At 33.5% G+C, this 23972-nt stretch overlaps 5 protein-coding genes and 1 long non-coding RNA gene across 9 annotated transcripts; 3 read left to right on the top strand and 3 right to left on the bottom strand.

The window, feature by feature from the left end:
- Nucleotides 1–23: 23 nt before the first annotated feature.
- LOC143343048 (uncharacterized) lies at nucleotides 24–2543 on the bottom strand. Of its 2 annotated transcripts, XM_076767549.1 has the most exons (4): nucleotides 1635–1765; nucleotides 1553–1582; nucleotides 1148–1389; nucleotides 24–386 (listed from the first exon to the last, which is right to left on the bottom strand). In XM_076767549.1, the coding sequence occupies exons 3-4, from the start codon at nucleotides 1375–1377 to the stop codon at nucleotides 128–130; spliced, it is 489 nt and encodes a 162-aa protein (XP_076623664.1). In that variant the 5' UTR covers nucleotides 1378–1389; nucleotides 1553–1582; nucleotides 1635–1765; the 3' UTR covers nucleotides 24–127. The 2 variants fall into 2 exon arrangements, with proteins under 2 accessions (XP_076623664.1, XP_076623663.1); XM_076767548.1 differs by lacking the exons at nucleotides 1553–1582; nucleotides 1635–1765 and adding an exon at nucleotides 2402–2543.
- Nucleotides 2544–3443: 900 nt separating this feature from the next.
- Nucleotides 3444–8237, top strand: Cutlet (chromosome transmission fidelity protein 18 homolog). Its single transcript, XM_076767540.1, has 11 exons — nucleotides 3444–4588; nucleotides 4756–5088; nucleotides 5169–5304; nucleotides 5379–5568; nucleotides 5658–6088; nucleotides 6157–6393; nucleotides 6485–6825; nucleotides 6912–7153; nucleotides 7252–7514; nucleotides 7576–7837; nucleotides 7903–8237. Exons 1-11 carry the CDS (start codon nucleotides 4507–4509, stop codon nucleotides 8077–8079), a joined length of 2694 nt encoding a protein of 897 aa, XP_076623655.1. The 5' UTR covers nucleotides 3444–4506; the 3' UTR covers nucleotides 8080–8237.
- A 1794-nt stretch (nucleotides 8238–10031) lies between these two features.
- Nucleotides 10032–13145, top strand: LOC143342350 (suppressor APC domain-containing protein 2). 3 transcript variants are annotated; one of them, XM_076766127.1, is made up of 5 exons: nucleotides 10032–11526; nucleotides 11757–11900; nucleotides 11989–12201; nucleotides 12275–12414; nucleotides 12493–13145. In XM_076766127.1, exons 1-5 carry the CDS (start codon nucleotides 10681–10683, stop codon nucleotides 12497–12499), a joined length of 1350 nt encoding a protein of 449 aa, XP_076622242.1. In that variant the 5' UTR covers nucleotides 10032–10680; the 3' UTR covers nucleotides 12500–13145. The 3 variants fall into 3 exon arrangements, with proteins under 3 accessions (XP_076622242.1, XP_076622240.1, XP_076622241.1); XM_076766125.1 differs by having other exon boundaries at nucleotides 10040–11526; nucleotides 11757–11903; nucleotides 12493–13139; XM_076766126.1 differs by having other exon boundaries at nucleotides 10041–11526; nucleotides 11757–11903; nucleotides 12275–12419; nucleotides 12493–13140.
- On the bottom strand, nucleotides 11915–15636 carry LOC143342352 (uncharacterized). The gene is made up of 3 exons (XR_013079787.1): nucleotides 15259–15636; nucleotides 13900–14641; nucleotides 11915–12171 (listed from the first exon to the last, which is right to left on the bottom strand). It is a non-coding gene; the product is annotated as an uncharacterized LOC143342352 (long non-coding RNA).
- Nucleotides 14311–16363, top strand: LOC143342351 (uncharacterized). The gene is made up of 4 exons (XM_076766128.1): nucleotides 14311–14452; nucleotides 15624–15767; nucleotides 15900–16031; nucleotides 16166–16363. Exons 1-4 carry the CDS (start codon nucleotides 14404–14406, stop codon nucleotides 16228–16230), a joined length of 390 nt encoding a protein of 129 aa, XP_076622243.1. The 5' UTR covers nucleotides 14311–14403; the 3' UTR covers nucleotides 16231–16363.
- A 142-nt stretch (nucleotides 16364–16505) lies between these two features.
- Unr (cold shock domain-containing Unr) lies at nucleotides 16506–23642 on the bottom strand. The gene is made up of 11 exons (XM_076766124.1): nucleotides 23533–23642; nucleotides 21302–22565; nucleotides 21045–21224; nucleotides 20722–20912; nucleotides 20428–20638; nucleotides 20112–20341; nucleotides 19223–19484; nucleotides 18913–19152; nucleotides 18616–18821; nucleotides 17955–18539; nucleotides 16506–17882 (listed from the first exon to the last, which is right to left on the bottom strand). The coding sequence occupies exons 2-11, from the start codon at nucleotides 21698–21700 to the stop codon at nucleotides 17714–17716; spliced, it is 2673 nt and encodes an 890-aa protein (XP_076622239.1). The 5' UTR covers nucleotides 21701–22565; nucleotides 23533–23642; the 3' UTR covers nucleotides 16506–17713.
- Between the last annotated feature and the right edge of the window lie 330 nt (nucleotides 23643–23972).

Raw genomic sequence — 23972 nt, forward strand, 5'->3', positions numbered from 1 at the left:
CAAGAAACATTTGAACGCCAACGTCCGTCGTTCTTTTTATTAAATTATACATGTAGTGTAATATATTTATTATATTATATATTTTAAAGGCACATTGGAAATGTAAAAACAAGTTTTCGTTTGTTGTTTATTTAGATAACGGGCACGGTTCCGATGCGTATTTTTTAAAACTATCGTGAACACATCTCAAATGATCGCAACAGCGATCTCTGGTGTCCACTAACACGTCGAGCAACTCGATCCTTGAGTTACGATCTAAAACCGTGTTGAAGTTTTTCAGAAACGCCTTGTCTATCCGAGATACGCCGTCCAAATCTTCGGCCATTTTCTTAACCATCCTCGCATTCCTGGTCAACTGCTCCAAACATGAATCGTTATTCGATTGCCTAAAAATAAATAGTTCGTTTGTATCGTACCGAAATATCCTCTATAAGTACAGTAAAGTCTAATCGCTGTTTATGACCTCCCACGAGCTTAAATTCTTCCCAAGATTAATCTTAATTTTAAACGCTAAAAGTACTACGATCGAATTCCGGTCTGAATCGATAACGTTGAAAACGACACGTATACAGGGTGTTTGGCCACCCCTGGTAAAAATTTTAATGGATCATTCTAGAGATAAGACGAAAATCAAGAATACTAATTTGTTGATTGAGGCTTCGTTAAAAAGTTATAGAAGCATTTCCGGCCACACAGTATATTTTCGGTAAAGAATTTTTTTCTCGCAAGCACGTAGGATTTCGGGAGTATGTGTATCCACCAAAAATGATTGTAATTGACCCCAGCAACCGAAAATAATTTTTCCAAAATGATTTGAAATTTTTTAATTTAATTTTTTAATAACTTTTTAACGAAGCCTCAATCAGGAAATTGATATTCTTGATTTTCGTCTTATTTTGGCCTCTAGAATCTCCCATTAAAATTTTTCCCAGGGGAGGCCGAACACCCTGTATAGTAAGATGAAAACACATTGCCCGCAACGTTTATCCTATTTTATGTCCGCATCCTCTGTAATATTTTTAAGATTGCTTTATCGATCAAGCCACACCGAAATGATAACGGGCCTCTCTCAAGGCCCCGAGTCGGATGTCAGATTTTTCTAATAGATATCGCTAACTTTCAAGAACACACATATGTTCTTACTTACAAACGACTTCCCTCTAAAATATATTTGCAGCAGGTTTCGTATAGCTCCAGGCATTCCAGATCGTCCCTAAGGTCGAATTCCTGCAAGTACTTTTTGAAAATCTTCCTACCCTCCTTGTGTGCCAGAGTTTTATTTATATTATCCGTGATTTGGTCTAATTCCTCGGAGCTCAGATCGGAAGTGCACTTTCCGATGCAGCCGATCGTCCGTTTCGATGCGGAAGTCTTCATATTTAATTCCACCTGTAAACAGAATAGAACGACTCCTTTGTAAAAATTAACTTACCGATCGAATGATGAGACCAGATGCATCGAATTTACACGTCCAATACACCTGTCAGTATAGCAGGAACAGTCTCGAGATTCTCGATCGACTGAAATTATCGTGTAATTTTTCAAAACTTACATTCACGTTGTTTATAATTAATATTGTGCTCTAACCAGTTTCAGATTTAATGCACTTTTGCTGAAGGAGGAAATGGATGGACCTGTACAGTATGTATAGACAAAATAATTGGTCACGTCACCAAATGTCCAATCTTGGGTGAGCCCTTATCTACAACGACGGTCACATGGATTACTCAACGTTAATAAGAAGTTCCCACGAACGCAAAAGGAAACGGTAAACAATACCAACTGTATACCAACTGTATTTTAAATATTCCCAGATTCCTCGAGGGAATTAACCCAATAAATATAAACATAAAATCACGCAATAATAAATAAAATTTAAAATTACTAAATATATATTCGACGAAAATAAACACGTGACGGGCATGTGATTCACAAATAAGTTTACGAATCGAAATGTCTGCGATTGCGTTTAGGTTGTTAGAATTGACTAGCAATAGAACGATTCTGTTATTGATCTTTAGAGAACGCACGAAAGTAGTGCTGTGAATTTGGTTATCGGTTCAATTTACACTTTTCTAACGAAGGCTAACGAAGAAACAGTATCGCTCACGAAGCCTAAACAGAGAGTTATTGATCGCAATTTTTGCGAAGCCGGATTCACAGTGGCTGGCTATCTTAATTGAGCAGGGCTGCTCATCTAGAACGAATAAACAATGTTATCTTTCACCAAATAAACAATTCACTCGACGTTCTTGTGCTCTTGCGAATCACAATTTTCGATTCACTACCGTTTTGACGCTCGTTCTACCGATAAATAGTATACACTTAAAACTGACAACTGCATCCAACAACTCATCCTTGAATAACAGTCATAAAGTAATAATTTACAAAAGAACGTTACCTAATTTCATAGTTTCGATTCTAACAATTCCTTATAGGATTAAGATGTCACACACGTTCGAGACACTGGATATATTTACAGAACGTAGATGTTATTTTTAAGTGGAACAGAGAACCCACCCTACATCGTTACTCGTGCAGCGTTACGCCTCGACTGACGCGTTCCACCGCGCGTCGAAAATATATTCAACATCGTTGACTATGGACTCATAAGGAAAATCCGTATATGTATACCTTGTTGGGTCACCGACTTTATTCAAATTTTGTTGACAATTCTAGAGCAAAAATAACCAGGTACGTGTCCGAGCTTTTTCATCAATGCTAATTATTTACAAAGATATTTACTTTGTAATTATTTGTTAAGAGGCCAATGATTATAAAATAATTAACAACTTTTTACGAGACATAGTAGCGTTTGACAAAAGTATGGTACAATTTGCGGAATAAGAATGTTACGGTCAAGTTCGTACCGCATACTTAAAATGGTCTTTGTTATTCGAAACACTGTCTGCGAAATAACTGCACGTTATCCTGAATGCGAAACGCATACTTCGTATGAAAAGACAACGCATAATAGAACGTTGATGTGAGAAGTCACGGAATAGTATAAGACCTATTTTGATCATTTCTTTGTTACAAGATTTAAAGTAATATATACTCTTATGAAGTGACAATTACAATTATACATTTTGATAGAAACATTAGGGACATTTACAAAATTACTTTGTATTTTATATTGATTTTGTATCCAAGCTTTCTGATGAATTGTAAATTTTAATGAGATACAAGTGGGCTTATTTTCTACTAATTTAAATAGCCTTGAACTATCGATCATTTTTACTTTTTTGTTTATGTTATAAAAATAAGAACTCTTATTGAAAAATGCCACAGCGTGCATGATACTGGCAAAGAGTGGACTCTCATTTTAATTTATTAATTTTCAATCTTAAAGAATTTTGATTTTGAAAAATCGTATTATTAATATACATATGTACGCTCATACATAGGAATAATAAAAAAAAATTTCTCTTTTTTCAATAGATAAAATATGATGGGGAGGGTATGGTAAGTTCGGATTTCAATTGTTAAGAGCGAGAAGGCAAATGTGAGCCTTTCTCTCTCGACTCTCACGAGGCGGTCCGAAATTACTTCGGGCAACTTCGGAGAATCGAGAAAGAGGGCATGTGTCATTTTGCCTTTGTCGGGTTTCCGAAACTCCACGAGCTCACGTACGCGTGATCTGGCATAGTGTGAGAAAGCACCTTCAGTGCTTTTCTGGCATCCCTGAATTGAAGTTGCCTCCATTCTGGAAAGAGGATCCATAATAATCGAAAGATTTTATAAGCTAACAGATTGCACGGAATCAGAAAACAAGAAACATGTCTAAATCCAAGGAACATGTGTTTGCTGCAAGCCTCGATCTCGTCCCTGGCCCTGACTTTTCAGATGAGTCAGACATCGAGAGTAACCCCGATGTAATCAACCCCATGATGATTGGATGTGACTACTGTAAACACTGCATACAAGAGTCAGAGGAGTGTGTGTGTGTGCTCGCCCCTGCGGCCCTCCTCCACCAGCGTAGAACCGGAAGTCCTAGAAACTTCTTCATCAGAGGTGATGTGGGAAGACGCTCTGGACAAATATACACTCAAGGAAATTCCGCCTCCAACAGAGACGGCAGCCAAAACACTTCACCCCGCACCTGAAACGACCGAACATGGGTGGCCAGAGGGTCCTGCAGTTAAAGCTACTCCACCAACATCTCAGCCCGTCAGCCCTAGACAGAAATTTTAGCTCCCTCGGAATCCCTACTGCCTCCGTATGATGGAAGACCCCAAGCCTTGAACTATCGACCATTTTTATAAAATACTCAATATCGACAATTGTTTAAAAATCAACCCACACAAGTATCTAAAGTTAAAAATTACAATGCCTACTGATATGCATATCTGTAGTGCGATTCAAAATTGCTGCCAGAAATACGCGGGAAAGTATAATAAACGGGACGAAATGTAGACAGAAATCAACGGAGATTAAGTTTAAAGAATAATAGTTTATAATTGTTTAAGCAGTGGTAATTATAAATTGTTTGAAGTAGTTTTAAGTATGGATTCTGAGTTTCCTGATCCGGATGAAGAATTTGATTTAATTCACGAAGACGAATACGAAGTTTTGAGAGAAATAGAAGGTAGGCCGATTATAACCTCATTATTGAGACTTTTTTTTACGAAAGATAAACAAATTTATTTGAAAGTAAATAGCTTTGTTTTACTGACTATAGAAATTTTAGAATAATATAAATAAAATAATTTATATTTGTTGTTCCAATAAACGGATTATGTTCATATATTTTAGAACTTGAAAGGAAAAGAGCAGCACAATCTCAAGAAACTGAGACTGTACATGAAAAAACTAAGCAAAATAACGAATTGAATACTTCAAAATCTAACGTATATAAGGAATTAAATACTCCTGCTCCTAATGTATATAAAAATTTAAATAATCCTACACCTTTTGTGCATACAGAATTAAATAGTTCTACATCTGATAAATGCAATGAATTAAGTATTCCCAGCACAAGTAATGAAATTAAAAATAATGACAATTTTGAAGCAGATAATACAAAGAAACGGAGTTTTAATGAGCTATTTGGTGACATTTCAGATATATTAGATGTAAATGATTTTGGTATGTGGTTTATTTCACTTTTCATACTTTGCAAGCTCTGCTTTACAAGTAATTTTGTCTAAATGTATTTTAATTTATAGTTGATAATCAGGAGCCAAGTGAAAAGAGACCAAGATGGGATCAACCTGAACTTATTATTAAAGTAATATTAGATGCCAGAAAAAAATTACGTGAACAGAATAAAGGAGTCTCTGTAAAGAGTAAACATATAGAAGAGTATGTAAAATATTTTAAATATTTTATTTGAAAAAATTAAATATCTTTAAATATCAGATAGTAATTTTATTCAGAAAGAGAGATTCCATGTCCCTACGGGTTCCACGTTGGAATTTTGTAGCCGTAACCAGACCACACGATGCACAGCGTATATATATTAGAATGAAGAACAACCAGGAGTACAATCAGAAAACAAATACACATTCAGTTTCTAACCTACTATCTGTATCTTATAATCAACTGAAGGCTGAAGCTGAAGAAATTGTAAGCAAATTAAATATATTCATTAGTTCTTGTAATCAATAAGGATACATTGGTTGTAATTTTCTAAGATTTCAAGTCTATTTTTGTAGATGGTACAGAATGCTAAACGTGCCAGTTTTGAAAATTCCGATTCCTCTGTCACAGAACTCTCTCAGAACGATAAAGATGAGTTGTGGGTTGACAAGTATAGACCTAGATCATACCTAGAATTGCTTTCCGACGAAAGTGTTAACAGGAATTTATTACATTGGATAAAACTTTGGGATAAAGTGGTGTTCAATCGAGATTATATTCGAAACAGAAAGAAAAGAATTTTTTCAACATTTAGAAATAAAAAATTTAAGGACGAACAACATTTCGAAGAAGTCGACCAACAAGGTTTCCCAATACAGAGAATAGCACTGCTTAGCGGACCGCCTGGATTAGGAAAAACTACGTTAGCTCATATAGTGGCGAAGCATGCTGGTTATAATGTTGTTGAAATTAATGCGAGCGACGAAAGGAGTCCGGACGCTTTCAGGTAATAAAATAACTTGCAAAACATATTAATATGCAAGCAAAATCAATAATGTATGTTGTTAATTGCAGACAAATCCTTCTTGCATCAACACAAATGAAAGCTGTAATGGGAAATGACCCTCGACCGAATTGTTTAGTATTAGATGAAATTGATGGAGCACCAGTAGCATCGATCGAGCTCTTGCTCAAATTTGTACAAGGCAAACTAATTACTAAAGGTAAAAAAACTAAAGCCGATAAACAATCAACTACTTGTCACCGCCCTGTAATATGCATTTGCAACGAGCCATATACTCCATCGCTAAGGTAAATTTACCATTCAATTAAACATGTAAGTTTCAATGTATTCATAAGTATATATATATATCAAATTTTTGTCAATAATTATACACCATAGATCTCTTAGACAAGCTGCTCTTATTTTACAAGTACCAGAAGTAAGTTCTGCAAATTTAGCTGACAGATTAATGGAAATATCGCGAAAGGAAAATATAAAAGCAAATTCCGATACTCTTTTAAAATTAGCAGAAATATCCGGTTGCGACATTAGGTCATGTTTGGGAGCATTGCAATATATGGGTGGTGCCAAATTAGGGGATAATTTATCGTTTGCGTTAAAAGACACCCGTAAAGGATTATTTGATACGTGGAAAGAAATATTAACAGTACCTATGAACATACATGGAATACTTCCTATTTCTGAAAGAGTTCGTATTGTACTGAAAGCTGTACAAAATGGTAAAATGTTTTAAATAGTTTCAGTAATAATAACAAATTTTATTAATTGTATGGAATTGTTAAGAAAAATTTATCTTTTATTCCAGGGGAATCGGAAAAATTAGCACAAGGCATATTCCATAATTATCCAGAAATTTGTAACGAAAAATTAAATTACATAGTTATGTGCTTACAGTGGTTTCAATTTTTTGATGAAATCGTATCGTTTGTCGCAAAGTTTCAAACTTGGTCCGTCATGCCTTACACAAATTATGCATTTATTACATGGCACTTATATTTCGCCAAAGCAAGACACATTAAATTATCTTATCCCACTGTTCCATACGAAGTAAAAATTACAATTGATATATAATTGATATCTATTAAGGGAAAAAGAAAGATGCAATTATAATTTATAAATTTAATTGGAAAACGTATATTTTATAGATGAGACAAAAACAAGAAAGAAGCATGGGAATTTTAACAACTATTCATCGAAGTAGCGGTCGCGACAGTACAACATTGGCTGTCGATATTGCTCCTTTTTTACCAGATTTACTGTCCCCGCGGCTGCGAACAGTTTCTGGACATTTACATTCTGCTAGTGAAAGAAACGATATTGTTCGATTAGTGAATATTCTAATCGAATATGGTCTCTCGTTCACCCAAGAAAGAAACCTTGACGGGAACTATGACTACAAACTAGATCCGTAAGTTAAAGAACATACTGCAAAATTAGGTAAAATCACATTTTAACTTTATTTCTTTCAGTAACATATTCGAAGTTGGTATTTTTCCTGACTGTAATCATCACCGGGCGCTTGCGTATGCAGTGAAACAAATAATTATTCAAGAATTAGGAGCTGAACGCTTACGGCGCGCTGCAAATGTAATGAGAAACATAACAAATTCTACCCAAAAGAAGGATGATAGTACCGCCAAAAATGATATTAAAATTGATGCAAAGAAAAGTAATGGTACGCCCAATTCGAATGAAAATTCTAAACAAAGAAAATCGGAAATAAAAGAAATTGTAAGTACGATATTTATTTTATTTTACTGTAAAGAGCATAATAATAAACGTAATAAAAATTACAGACATATAAGGATTTCTTTGGAAGAGTAATAACAATAAATCAAGATAAACAAAACGCATTGGACAATCAAACCAATAATCCACATAATTCGTTAAAAAAACATGGTGTGTGGTATAAATATAAAGAAGGATTTAGCAATGCAGTCCGTCGGAATGTAATAATGGCAGAACTTCTTTAAATTGGAACATATTTTTATAACAAAATTGACAATAAATTTATTTATTTTTTTTTAAGAAAACGTAAAATGTAATTTGTATTCATAACAAACATAACGACTAAAAGTTTATAACGTATAACGCTCGAATACGAAGCACATGTATTTTTAATAAAAAGAGTGAAAACAGTGTTACATTTATGATTGAAAATTATACACTCCCGTCTACCTTTACCATTAATCCCTTAATTTTTTTAATTCTAAAGTTTAATAATCCCTTAAAACTACTCCAAATATTATTCGAATCTAATTAAATTCTTCAATCATTTCTCTATACATTGTTTCATATAACTAATAAGTTATAACACAATGTTATAGGAGGTATACGGAGTACAGGTCCCCTCTCGCCCCCCAAGAAATGTTGACCACGTATAGTATCGCCATCTACTAACGGGATTCGAACTAAAAAAATCGTGCCAGGATCACAGAATGTTAGTGGAGGTATCCGGAATACAGGTCCCCTCTCGCCCCCCAAGAAATGTTGACCACGTATAGTATCGCCATCTACTAACGGGATTCGAACTAAAAAAATCGTGCCAGGATCACAGAATGTTAGTGGAGGTATCCGGAGTACAGGTTCCCCCACTCCTACTCCTGATACACACTACCTTGATTATTCATTAATAACTCATTTCCTGGGATTAAAATATGAACTTTTAGAATCGAAGAATATAGTATAGATCCTTGGCAACATTCAAGGATAGTTTTTAGAACCATTCCGCCAGTAATTAAGACGTTATTAACGAATATCGGAAGTCGGAATATTTACGGCTGTATCACCGTCCGCTTTAATCGATGAATTATCAACTTTACAACAATAGCACATATATTTCCGCTATTAGGGAACCAAGTAGACATCCCTGGCAACATTCAAGGATCGATTTTGCAACGCTCCATGCTCTAATTAATTAGTTATTAGCGATAGATCCCTAAGGTGTCGCGTTAAAAGGTCAAAAACAGTGTCCCGACTTCCGATATCGATTAATAACTATTTAATAACGCATGTCATGGTTATAAAAACTATCCTTGAATGTTGCCAAGGGTCTATACTATATTCTTAAACTCTAAAAGTTCATAATTTAATTCCAGGAAAGGCGTAATTTTGGAAATGTTCCGGGCACATTGAAAATCCGGATGGTAAAACGCCCAAGTTTGTCGCGGAATAGTTCGTTATTTTCAACGCTAGATGGCGCTTATTTACCGACCTCGAGCCCCCTGGTGCTAAAACGCCCAAGTTTGTCGTGGAATAGTTCGTTATCTTCAACGCTAGATGGCGCTTATTTACCGACCTCGAGCCCCCTGGTGCTAAAACGCCCAAGTTTGTCGTGGAATAGTTCGTATCGTCCACGCTAGATGGATTTCTCGACAAACTTGGGCTTTTTAGCACCAGAGGGCCTGAGGTCGATAAATAAGCGCCATCTACCGTGGATGATACGAGCTATTCCACGACAAACTTGGGCGTTTTAGCACCAGAGGGTTTGAGGTCGAAAAATGAGCGCCATCTATCGTTGAAAATAGCGAACTATTCCGCGACAAACTTGGGCGTTTTACCATCCGGATTTCCAATGTGTCCGGAACATTTCCAAAGTACTGGCGGCCTTGCGAAGAGGTGGCATGTATCTTATAGCTAAGGGAATAATGGGGAGAGGAAAAGAAAGGTAAAAATGATGAGAACACATAGAATTCTTTAAATTTATTGCCATAGAGTTACATTATACAAGGCTTTAATACATATATATAATGTCAGTAGTTGTCAACGAAGGTCAGCAGGAACCACCAGAGACTGGCAGAAGTCAGTAGTAATCGTTATACGTTGTCAGAAATACAAGCAGTGATCAGCAATGGTCAGCAAAGGCCTGTAAGAAAATTCAAAAGTACTTAAAGGTTTTCGACTTTGAAAAATCGTATTAATAATATACATATGTACGTTCATACATAGGAATAATAAAAAAAATTTCTTTTTTTTCAATAATTAAAATATGATGGGGAGGGTATGGTAAGTTCGGATTTCAGTTGTAAGAGCGAGAAGGCAAATGTGAGCCTTTCTCTCTCGACTCCCACGAGGCGGTTTGAAATTATTTCGGGCAACTTCGGAATAATCGAGAAAGAGAGCATGTGTCAGTTTGCCTTTGTCGACTTTCCGAAACTCTACGAGCTCACGTACGCGTGATTTGGTATGTGTGAGTAGGGCACCGGGTGCTGAACTGGCATCTCTGGTCCCGTCTAATGTGCTTGTATTATTTGGTTATATGTTATTAATGGTTTAAAGAGGTTATTTAAAAGAGAAGCTTGGTATAGCAAGAAATAAAACGGAAAATGTATTCGAAAACTATTAGACGTAGTCGAAACTGACAATTATTATTTTGTTGGGAATTTTGCAATATATATCCATAAATGTGTAAAAAAAGTAATACCTGTTAGGTAAATAAAACAATGATTGATTCAACGAGCGGTTCGTGAAAAAGACAATGAAATATCTTCCATTGCCAGGAAGATAATGCATGAATCTAGAATATTTAGACGAATATATGTTACCTTAATAACCATACTTTAAACACGCGTAACATGGCGCAAATACAATCATCGGGTGCTGATGGACTGCCAAAACATTTTGTTGCCGCCATGCGTACACTGTTTGATATTATGGACGATCAAAATACAGGCTTTGTCAAATTTTCGGACATTGAGGGTAGATGGCAAGATGATGGGACACAAGGTCTTCCAAAAGGAGTTTTAGACAGTCTTAAGAAAGTTACACCATCAAATGGTTTACTATCTTTCGAAAGGTTCTGTACAGGACTGAAAATTTGTTTATTGCAAATTCAAGCAGACTCTGATTCTAAGAAACACAATGGCCAACCAAACAGGCCACCCTCTGCACCGATTCTCATTCCAGACAGTCAAAATAAAACAACATGGACATCTCCAAATACAGCAACTATAAGACCAAATAATGCTATATCACAACAACGTACCTTAAGTATGCCACAGTTAATAGCAGGTCGTAAAGATGGTAATACACAATTAGAGTTGATGGATGGTAAAACTGGTGCTGAATCAAAATTGAATAAAGCGTATGGACCTCCTAAACCTCCAAGAACTGGTGCTGCATTGGAAGCCAGGAACATTAATTCTGACAGAAATTTTGACAAATCTGAAATTAGAACTGTATTACAAAATTGGCAGATGGGTTTATTAATGAATGACGATAAAACTATAGAAAAACGACAGTTACCAGCAGTAAACTATAGATCAGATACCAGAACATTGTTGAGACCAACTCGCGTATTGGGAGATGGTAAAGCAGTTGATTTGCAAAATAATCAAGTTGGCCTTCAACCTAAAAAAACATTAAATCGACGTAGAGAACCTAGACGTCATACGTTGCAGAATGGTATTGATTACAATATGGTAAAGATGTTCTCCTCTAGGATTCCCAACTAATGATTGGTGATTGGTTGTGGGTATGCATGATATTTAGTGAGTTATTAACATAGTAGATAATTATACAATTTATATTAAACATATTTAACTTGTAATACAACAAAATTCTGTATAGTATTCTTACAGATTGCACAGTTGGGAAGCCTGTGTTTCAGTCTTTGGTAAAAGAAGCTATTTAATATTGTTTTTATTTTTAGATGAAGAGAATGAAACAAATTGAACAGGAGAAAGATGTATTGCTTCAAGGTCTAACTGCAGTTGATAAAGCTAGAGAATGGTATTTGAAACAAATCTCTGCTACTCAAGAAAAAATTAAACATCTTGGACGTATGGGATCTCATGTGGTGACTTTCGTCTATCTTTTTTATTCGTCTTGTTATAATGTTATGGTAGACATATTTCACTAATTGTTTTGGTTGTTTTCTTCAGGAACAATGGACGGAAGCACAACAAGAACGTCTAGAATTGCAACGTGCCCGAGTGCTAGAAGTCAATAGACATCTGGCAGCATTAATATGTAGCTGGGAACGCGGCGGACTTCCTCTTCATATGAATCTTGCCTTTCTTAGTACGCCAACATCGACGCAGCTTCAGCAGGATATGCTTTCTAGGCTTAAACAACAAAATCATAGATTAACAGAAGTAAGATAACATAGCAAAGCAACATATATATATGGAAAATACAGTCAATTTATTCATAACAATTATAAAACAGGAAGTTAGTAAAAAAAGCCAACGTATAGCAATACTTGAACAAGAAAAGGATAACTTGGTACGAGAATTATACAATAGGCAAAGTGGTATGGTCCAGTCTCGAAGAGCAACAATGATTCATGAACATGACCAAACATTCATGTAAGGTACTAGCAATAATTATATCAGTATCTTTATATTTTATACGTGATTATATTTTTAATGAATATTACTTTATAGAATATAAATAAATTAATCAGTAATCATAAAGTGGATTTGCGATTGAAGACATACATAATGGATTTTTATGTAAAATATCAAATATACGTGCATTCCGAAACCGAATGAAGGAGTACCTACATTCAAACTTCAAGTTAAGTTTGTAAAGTATTTGTTAAATATTCACGATATTAATACTTGAATCTAGTTATATAATGTAAACAAAGTGCCTTTAAAATTGTCATAATCCGTCCAAAAATCTAAAGATTATGTTTCCTTCAATAAATTATTATTCTAAGTAATAAACTGCCTTGACCCAATTTTTAATTCCATTGCAATACGATAATCTCAATTTACACTTATAATTCAATGATTAATATTACATACTTGAAACTGATTGCCGTTATTCTATAAACAAAAATTTTGATAAGGAAATTGTTCAAACTAATTATACGCGTTTCGCGATCTGCGCTATATCTACTTCCGTACTATGTAATATCAAATCTTATTGAACTATGAAATATGATAATATGCGTGTTTAATCATTCGATGTTTCTATGCAAGTCAAATTTACTGAAAATTTAAAAAAAAAATACGTTCTGTTTATTACTACTGACAGAATACTTAATATTTATACAAGATTATAAAAATATTATGAATACTTCTTGAAATTCAATAGCAATTTTGTAACAAATAGATACAAGGGAAGGTGATTTTATATATAGATTCAATTTATTTTCTATCTCTGAAAGTTTAATAGCGATATTCTGCCGACCATGTAGTCGGTTCAAGAAACCGTACGTCAGCTCGTGTGACAAATTTAGGGTTGATTTTGAGGTCTACATAACATTTTAGAAATTACGATTTGTATCGCCAACAACGTAAAATATTATGTTTTTATACATCTGACATATAATGTTATGGGAATATTGCTGTGCCATATTGAAATATTTCAAAAAATGTTATTAAAATATGAAATTAGTAAAAATAAAATGATAAAAAAAGCTTTGTGAGTAAGCACAAGAAGTTTTAAGTAGGGCAAAAATTTAAAGTTATCAATATGTACTACATGTCTTGCTCACCAGCAATACTATATACGTTAATCGTTACTGAAGATAATAGACTATTTAATTAATCTATTTCTCTAATATTAACAACAAAATTAATGTATACGTTCATGCACTATTGGAACACATACGCGAGCGTATGCATGTACACACACGTATGTATGTATACATACGTATTTCGGGTATAAATAGTTCGATGAAGGATATTATGTATACGTATAACGTGTATAATAATATTATAATATATATTTTATGTCGTATGGGATATTTAAACATAAAATACGCAAATATAGAAACAATGTGAATCCTTGGTAAAATAAAACGTCACATGCGTTATGTACAATTATAAACGTGTTGTTACCTTAAATATCATTTTAATAATTATAATTTTCGTTGGTGATCCATTATGAGCATGAATAGAAGAAAACTACGATTCTACAAATGATGTTAAAAACATTAGCGTTACGTAGTCGATGGCTGATTAACACCCCACGCATAGTTTCTTGGTCTGGTACCATCTTAGCTAAGCGCGTTGGGCTGTATTTCGTTTAACAGAGTCGAGGGGCAATTGGCAATCGCCTCCAGTTGTCCAGACTGTCCAGAGTTATTCAGTTCGGTCAGCGCGTTCAGCGAGTATCGTTGCTCGTCGACAGGAGAGGAGCACGAAATTTTATCCTCGCGATAGTGCAGACGTGTGAGACGAACCCCCTTTCAACGATCAACCTTTGACCCCATCGAGTTCAAGCAAAAGCCTATCCGTAGGCGCGCTAGTCGACGGTCTTCTTCGAACTCCACTGCGATTAGCTGGATTATCGTTATCGGAACTTCTTGCTCGGAATTCGTGTAAAGTTTCTTTAGGCCCACCATGCTACCGAGATTGGTATTACCAATAATTCTGCTACTTGTAATTATAGGTATGAACACGTTTCTTGCGTTTCATATGCTGAAATATCGATTGGCTCGATCATTCCTTAAATTCTTCATTTTTTTGTTTTAATAATATCACAAGAGATTTCCCTTCTGCATCGCGTTCTGTGAAAAATTATTTTCTCGTACCTTCGTTGCTTACGTTTTCTTGCAGTTTGCACCACGGTGTAAATCACCTAAAAATATAAACATTAAATTAGTACGTGAACTCAGGGGCCATTGCAAAGTTTGAATAATTTTTTTTTTTTGATAATTTTTTTAACAGTATCGTCGATTATTATTCTTTACTCGTTAAGCAATAGATAATTTCCGTTACGTTGTTTAGCATATAATAAATGTTAGGCGTTCCCTCGAAAGAAGCCGTATCGGTTCATTCACCGAGTGGTGAGATAAAGTGCTACGATAATGAAGTGCACTTTCGATGAATGTACATTTTAATGAAGTGTATGACAATGCCCGTTCCATTTCGTACTGATTCTACTTTGTAAAATATCATTTATAATTAATGGTCATTGCTATTGTTAGTATAAAGGGAACAGATAAAGGTGTTTAAATAGCAGCGCGTTTGGAAATTACTATTAATGTCAGTAATAAACATTTCACATTCAAAAATCAATTAACCAACGCAGGCATACTTTATCTCGTTAAACATTTATCAATTTAGACAAGTGGGATGTGCAATGGACACATCCGGTACAAATAGTTGCCTCCGGCAGCATGTTGCTTCGTAACATTATCTCTTTAGGGTAAATAAACTGTAGATACGTTCACTACACATGGAATGTTCACTTACAGACGTTGCAGAAAATCTGTGATCGTAATTCATCGTTCGAACATTTCGTCTGCGATACGCGTTAATTTTAACTTGTTCAAATTTACGAGGAAAAATAAATGAATCAAAAATTTTTAGACCAGCAAAAAGGAAAAGAATTGAATTAAACTTTTTGTTCGCAAATACATTGGTGTCGATGTCCCACATGGAAATCACCTCACCAAATAAAATACATAATTTTTTTTATAAATTACTTTTAAAATATAAAATAAACATAGAGTTTAACATATAACTGATTTTTTTAACATTCCCGGGCTTAGATTATTGATTACATTATAATTGTATTGTATCGCTGTATGTATTCAAATACTATTATTCTATTTTAGCAATAAGCACGTTGTCACAGGCTTGCGATTTAGATCAGATGCAATATGGATGTCGCATCCATAATGCACAATGCAGTTGTGGTTATGGCTGTTCTTCTGAATACAGATATAATAATAACGAGGATTGCAAAGAAGCACTAAGAGGTAATAGCTTACGTATTTATTAGATTAGTTATGGCCTTAATAAAGAGACGAAATCCAATTTATTGTATCTACGCGACAACGACATTAGAAGAATGTTTAATTCTCATTGTTTTAGAGTACGTATTTTTTCAGGCAAACGTAGCGATATATGCAACGGATTGAAACCTTGTTTGAATGGAGGATCATGCTTACAAATATCGTCGGAACCTGGATTTAAATGTCGCTGCGAAGGAACTGGTTATTATGGGCCACATTGCAATAAACGTTAGTGGTTATTGTCATTAATAACTTATGATACTTATATTTACGACTTACAGTTTCATATTTCTAATTACTTATTACTGCGTACAAGTAATTAAAAAATTCCATTTTAACAAAATGATAACTGTGTTTTTTAGTTTGCCCAGGATTGAATCACCTACGTCTCCGAGGATCGTTCCCCTACGAATGTGTTGTAATCTGATTTACAATTTTTTTTTACTTTCATCTATGCAAAATCAAATACACTCAGTATGTTAAATATAAAAAATAAACACGTTTTAAGACAATTTTCACATCTTTGTACATACACAATAAATATATTGTATATATCGTGACATTCTTGTTCATTATTGTTTGTAATTTTATCTTTTACGAAATATCAATAGAAACATAACTAAATTACCAAAACGTACATTTGCTAAAAATATTTATTAAAAGAACTTATTTAAATTTAGAGATTCATAGAAAAGAGATACATTTGACGTTTTATTGTTTATTTATCAATAATTTTACAATATGTATGAACATGATGTGTTGGATCCATGAGTTGTCAGACAAACGCTTTGTTTGTATCGTGCTTGTGTTACGCACTTTGTTATTATTTACTCCTTTCACCTATTTCTACTTAAACGTGTACCTCGCTTGCTGTTTCTGATGGCAAAACTTATAAAATGCGATTCTTTTACTCTTCGGATAAGTACTTTTTGTAATTTTTTTATTTTTGTATTATATATCGACTGAATCCGTAATACTAGTTTGATTTTACAACACGAGACTGTATCAGGAACTTAACGACATGTATATATATTTATATATTATATATTATCTAGGACAAACAATTGGCCAGTTGTAACTTTTTTACAAATTCATAGACATTTTTTTCAACAGAGTGACATGTTACAATAATTCATATAATAAAACTCATGTCTGCTCCTGCCACTATAAAATTATTTTAATTTATAAATTTCATTAAGTGATACGGATGCATCTTTTTTTCTCTTTTGATTAGGTGGCCAATTCAAATTTTTATATATATGCTGCATTTCGTATGCGATTTCATTTTTGTCTATTATACATTTAAATTCATTCTGATGTACATAATAGGTAAAACAAATACTCTAAAGAAAATAATATAAATAAAAGATTGTATCAACATGTACGTATATTTTTATAAAGACAGACGGGACATTATCTTTGAACATTACAAACAGGCAGATTGTCAACGGCTCAATATTAAATTATTTTCCAATCTGTAACCGTACTTATAATGAACTGAATTGAAAATCCTAAACTTTTACTGTAAAAGTATAATAATTAAAAGTTTTGATATTTCACAATTATTAAAAAGTTTCTTATATGTTTTTGCTAAAGAAACGAGACTTTCAGCAGATCTTTAGACAAATTAAATAATTTAGACAAACTGCCTTCTTAATTATTCTCATATTCCATAAGATGATAAAATGACTCGTTGTTTGCTTGTTTTATATTCTTCTTTTTCTCAACAAGATCATAATCCAATTGATTGATTATTATCAATATTATTATTGTTGTCACATTAGTCTCAATTTGGCAAATGTTTTACGATCATACTTATAATAATAATAATCTCGGTACCGAAGTGTATGGACTAAAAACAAGTAATGTAGATTACAATTTGGATAAGCAGTAACCGTTTCAATATGACATTACTCTTGGATGGCACCAGGGGTATGCTGGGATCTTTCCTGACTAAATCCGCGCGTGCCGTCTGGCCCTCTTGGTTGTCTAACTACTGTTAATTTAGGACCTGTATCTTCCATAGACGTAGTACGCAATCGACTAATTAAACGTTCGGGTCGTTGAAGAACTGCTTCGCTATACAACAAAATACAAAAATACATTAATCGATTAATTATATAATATTTAATCGAAAAATGTATAATTTACCTTAATCGTGTTACATTGCATGCAGATGATTTACCAGTGCGTTGATTCGTAATTAAAACGAATTCAACCTGATCTCCCGGTTGAAGTATTGCATGGTCTCGAACTTCGCTCATGTGAAAGAATAATTTCTTACCCTCATCAATTTCGTAAGCAAGAAAACCGAAAGGACCTTTAACGGCATCCACCGTTGCTCTTCTTTTTTTTCTAACTGCTACAATATTACAAGCATGACCTGCTGAATCCACCTGCAATTGTACAGGATCACCAGCCTGTAACAGCTCGCGTTTGTTTACGAGACCCATAATTCTGTACTCGTATTCCGGAGTTTCTTCATCTTCGTTAGTAGCATTTATTTTGATCAAACCAGCATACTCTGCCTGGTCAGGATTTGCACTTCGTAAGGGTCTTATGACTGTTCCATCGAGCACTTCGCTAACTGGTGTTGGTCTAGGAATGCTTCCACGAGGTACCAATTTAACGTAATCCGCGGCAACACAACCACCATTACCTCTACCATTTCCAGAACTGATCGTACACTCAATATCAGCTCCTACTTCCAAAGCATTAACATCTCCTTCAAAATTACTAAATAATAAAAATACGTATTATAATTTTTATATTAAACGCGAACCGATTTCTCAGAAATATTTCAATATATTACCTGAAGTGAAAAAATATTTCTTTATCGTGATTTACAGTCTCAATAAAACCAAATGCATCTTTAAGAGCAGCAATAAAGCCTTGACAAACTTGACCATTCAATTTTTTGTTGCCATTCTGAGTTTTTTCACCAGAAGAATTCACTACAGATATGTCAACAGCAACAAGTTCTTTGTTCCGTTTTACTTGGCAGATACTAAACTGAACCTAAAATATTTGTTATTTAAACAAAAATGTACCTTAAAAATAACTTTCAATATTTAATAATATTGCTTTTAATAAAACAATGTCAATATACCTTGTCGCCTAATCTTGGAATATTTTTGGGATCGCAATCTTTGCTAAAGTAAATAACGCTCTTTTGTTGATGATTCTCTTTCACGTATCCAATGAGACCAGGTTCAATACCATTTAAACTCTGAATTATAGTACCCATTAAATCTTTTTCTATAATTGTTTCGAATTGAACTGTACCGACTGGTAAATGTTTCAATCTAATTGCACTTTGTCGATTATTTGAAAATGATGAAGAAGGATCCTGTTATAAGAATATTTAATTATGATAAACTTGAAAAATTAAAAACGGTCTCGGAAATTATTATTCTTACTTGAATTACTGTGAATTCAACTTCATCCCCAACACTAATTTCTCTATCAACATCAAGAACCTCATTGAAATGAAAGAAAAGACGCACGTCTCGATCAACGCAACGAATAAAACCAAATCCATCTTTGAGTGTAGCAATAATGCCTTGTTCTCGTCTTTCACCGGATACAGTAAAAGATTCAGATAATAACATTATTTCAGTAGCTCTTTTGAGTTGATCTCTAGTATCTGTAGCAATACGAAATTGGACCCAGTCCCCGTGTCTAAAAAATTTATCAATTTACAATTATTTCTATATTGAGTGGAAAACCAAGAAAAGTGATTTATAAGGGTAACAGGGTAAATAAATGGTCTCACTTTGGTAGCGTGTTCTACTCTTCCTAAAAATAAAAAATATCACAAACATGAGCTTAGAAGCTCTTTCTTTCCAAAATATAAACATCCATTATTTATAATGGAGTACTTTAAGAATATTTCGGAATATCTTAACCTCTTATAGTGGCTTCGTGGATGTTATCTTTCTGAACGACGCGCCACTATAGTGGCTCACTCGGTCACCGTTTGAATTAAATGATCGTTTTCATATGTTTTATTTTACACCTTTTTTGCTTTCACAACGTTTCATAACAGTGTTAAGAATGTACAGACAGAATATATAGTCTTTGGTTTTGATACGCCAGTTTTCGCGTTGTAATTCGCGTTGAACTCTACCGTGCAGAGAAACAATCTCGCGCAAAATTCAGCCGTGCCGAAGAGGTTAATGACAATAACGCCTACTAATGGATTGACAGAGAAATATCAATTGCAAGGCCTACATCTCCTACTGACCTATCTTCATTGGATTTTTATTTTTGGAGACATCTAAGAAATTTATAATAATAATACTATACCTGAGAGTAAAATCTCCTTTCTGGTCTTTATCGCCAAAAGGAATTTCAACTTCACAATGATCTGCATCTCTATAACGAATTTTTCCAGGTAATGGGTCATTTTGATGACGAGCTGAAGTTCCTCTTTCTAGAGGCTTTAATATTTGTCCTTTTACTATTTCGTTGCTGACTTCTTCAAAAACTATTGAACCAGGTGGCAGCTTAGTGATATTACAAGCTACCTCTTTTCCCTAAAAAAAAAATATTAAAAATAATTAAATTCGTGAATATAACATACGAAGCAAAAATTTTTCATATAAAATAAGTATATCTTTACATTTCGGGTTTGTATTACAAATTCAATATCATCTCCTAGTTTAAGTTCCTCTTTCATAGACTTAGCTTCGCTAAAGTGGAAGAAAATCTCTTTAACTACGTCTGCACGTTCAATGAAGCCAAAATTTTCTTTCATAGAGCATACCACTCCGCGGTAGCGAACCGGATGTGCTGGGTTTTCTAATCTTACATGACATGCACCCAAATTTCCACTGGAATTGAAACATTATAATAACTATATATAATTGTAAAAATAAATGTATTGATATTTATAATAAATAATTAAATAATATACCGTTGATTGGTAGCAATTTGAAATGACACTCTATCGCCAGTACGCAAAGTAACATTTCCTTCTACGTCATCTTTTGTATATGGCAGGAAAAAGCATTCTCCTCGATTTTCGTAACTGATGCGTCCTTGCGAGTCACCGCTTGCATGTAACTCAGTTGTTACGTTTCCGGTAACTCGTTCTTCACTTAACACCTAAATTAATAAGATTTTTTTCAAATCAATAGATTAAATATAAAGATAAAGAGTTCTGTCATGGAATGTCCATAGAAAGGTTACAAAGTATTTATTACGGAAATATAAAAATAATACGAATAATATACTAACCACATCCGGAGATATTTTGCTAACTGTACTGGCAATAGGTTTCCCTGTTCGCCGATCATAAGTCATTTCAAATTCAACTGGATCTCCAATTTTTAAGTGTTCTATGTTACCACTAAATTGGCTGAAATGAAAGAACAACCTTGCTTGTCTTTCACAGCACTGTATAAATCCGTAAGAATGCTAAAAGAAAATAAAAAGATTAGTCATAAAATGTAAACATTTAAATGTAAAATTTATAATGACAATAGAATTCATACTAATAATTTTTCAATTATTCCAGTTTCCCGAGTTCCTTGGTTTGAAGATTGATCTTGATAAGTGGAGTTATTTGTTGTTGATGGTTCCTCTGTATAACTAGCATTTTCTTCCATTCCTGTAAGTGTTCCAAAAGGAAATCTGGTGACTTCGTTGCGTGATGTTTGGGAATTGGTATAGCTTGCATAATGTATATTATTTTTCCCATTTCCAGGAGGTGAATCCGTCATATAATGATCACCACTGTAGCTGGTACCATTCCGGTAGATATTAGTTGATGATTGATGAGATCCCGTTATATCTTTAGGACTCGGTATAGCCATAGACTTATAATCAAGTATTGCAGGGTCAGAGTTCATGATTGGCGGCTGGAACGTTTTCCACTGAGGATTCTTGGACATTGTTTCGAATTTGCACAATTTTAAATGTAATCTTTATGTATAAGTTTTCCTCTTTTCTTGAAACAATTACTTAATTTAATTACACCACAATATATATATACTTATATTTAGAAATTTTTAGTCTTTTCAATTATTTAAGTGTTAACATAGATATCACAGAACGGTTCTTGGTACCTTATATCTTTGTTCACTATTATAATGTTACAAGAACTTAATACAGAGGAAGAGAGGCTCTTTAAAATGCTGCAGAAATGCAGACTCCTTTGTGACCAAGAAGTGGAAGGAAGGTTTCGAACGTATTTTGACGTTTGTCATAAATTATTCATCTGTGAGTACCTGGGCAACTCTGTGCAAAATTGGCACTCTTTAAATACAAATACAAGTGTTTTATTAATCAAGAGCACAATCTCAGCCGCAATCACAATCACGGTCACTTTATGGCTCACCTAACTCTTTCTCACAAAGCTTGTGTACACAATATACAAATAAACAATATAGTTAATGTTGATTTACGAATTAATACAAGTACAAAATTCTTAGCACATTGTAGACCATTGATACTTTCCACATATGTATGCACAAGTGTTATAACAATGGTTTGATATTTACTCAATTTAGCATACACTGGAACAACTGTGTTTCTTTTTAAACAACAGTCATCCTTTATAAAAGGAGTAAATCAAAAAACATAGGAGATTTAAAGGATAAATGTTGACTTGAAAATCCTCAGATGTCTTCAATGCGTGCTGAGTGTGATTGTGTTGTTCCAATATTTCTATATTAGCGTTTCTTTCTTCAGCATTTAATTGTGAAATTTACAGTGAGCCTTGGTTTCAAAAATGTCCTAAACTAACAATTACACAAGCTGAAATAAACAAAAATTATTTTCAATTAAGTGTCTCAATATATTAATGCATTTTCAAGCAAAATGATTACGAGCTTTTTAACAAACAATTATAAAATGTAAATTGTTCCTTAAATAAATAATAATAACTATATTCTCATAAATAGTTCACTTAATTACAAGGTAATCGACTGTGCAGTATTAACTATATTGTGTATTTTGCATTACATGATTCACTTTAATTAAACGAAGCAAACAATAAATTTTTACCAGAAGTAAAGTAAATTCATTACTGCATATAGGTTATTATATATTTTGTACTCCACATTGGCAGATATGTTTAAACATATAACATTCTGTAACATATTTATTACACTCTATTTGTGGTTACATGCAAGGTAAATAAGATATTCTCAAAAATTGACTACCAGTTTGACATTGAGTTTTTATAATCCAACTGGTACTGTTTTCTGAATGTTTTGTACTTATTTCTTCAAATTTTACTTGTGTACTAAATCTCGTTTACCGATATAATATAGACAATTACGATATTATTGTCGACAATTTACTGCTTAAATCATAATTCTCGAACTTTACTATAACTGGGATACAATACTTGGGGACACCCACATGAAAATGTTTGAAATATATGTAATGGTATAGACATTATACATTTAATTGAAAGTAACTAACGCTTGTTATTCAACAGAATTCCTTAGTATCAGTTTTGAACTTGAAACGATTAAGTTTATCCTCCGAGGACGAGTTCAAAACAAAAATCCGAAATATTGTATGTGCTCGCCAGTTATGAGATCCTAATTTTTTTATGAGGTCGCTCGTTTCTTTGGATATCGTAAAAATTTATCAAACTTTCGAATACTTATAAAACATGAATAAGATTGTTGGAAAATGAATAATTCTAAAGATTGTAAATGTTTCGTTACAAAGTTCGTAATCGAACGGCTTTAGAAAGTTTTATAAAACTCACCACGACACAGCACAGCACTGACGACATGCCGCCATGTTGAATGTCAACATTTAGCATTCACATACAAAACAGGAGCAACTACAGAGTAACTACAGTTAAAATCTCAATTCATAGCCTTCTGGTAATATTGCAACGGAAATAATTATTCGTTTGTTCTATTATATCCATAAAGATGTAGATCTATATTTAGAAATTAATAAAAATGAAACATACATTTTGAATGTAAAATTAAAACATACGAAAATAAAAAGGAAGTATGTTTTCCATGCAATGTTTTTGAATTATACATAACAGAAAAATTTGATCCAATAATATAAAAGTATGTTCGAAAATTTGTCGTATTTAATGTTTTGCTGAAATTACTGAATTTGAGTGTATCTTTCTTAAGTTAAAAACAAGAGATACGTTAATTTGTACAATAAAAACAATTAACATTGGTA

This window comes from Colletes latitarsis, chromosome 6, assembly GCF_051014445.1.
Source record: "Colletes latitarsis isolate SP2378_abdomen chromosome 6, iyColLati1, whole genome shotgun sequence".
In the NCBI taxonomy this organism is placed as follows: Eukaryota; Metazoa; Arthropoda; class Insecta; order Hymenoptera; family Colletidae; genus Colletes; species Colletes latitarsis.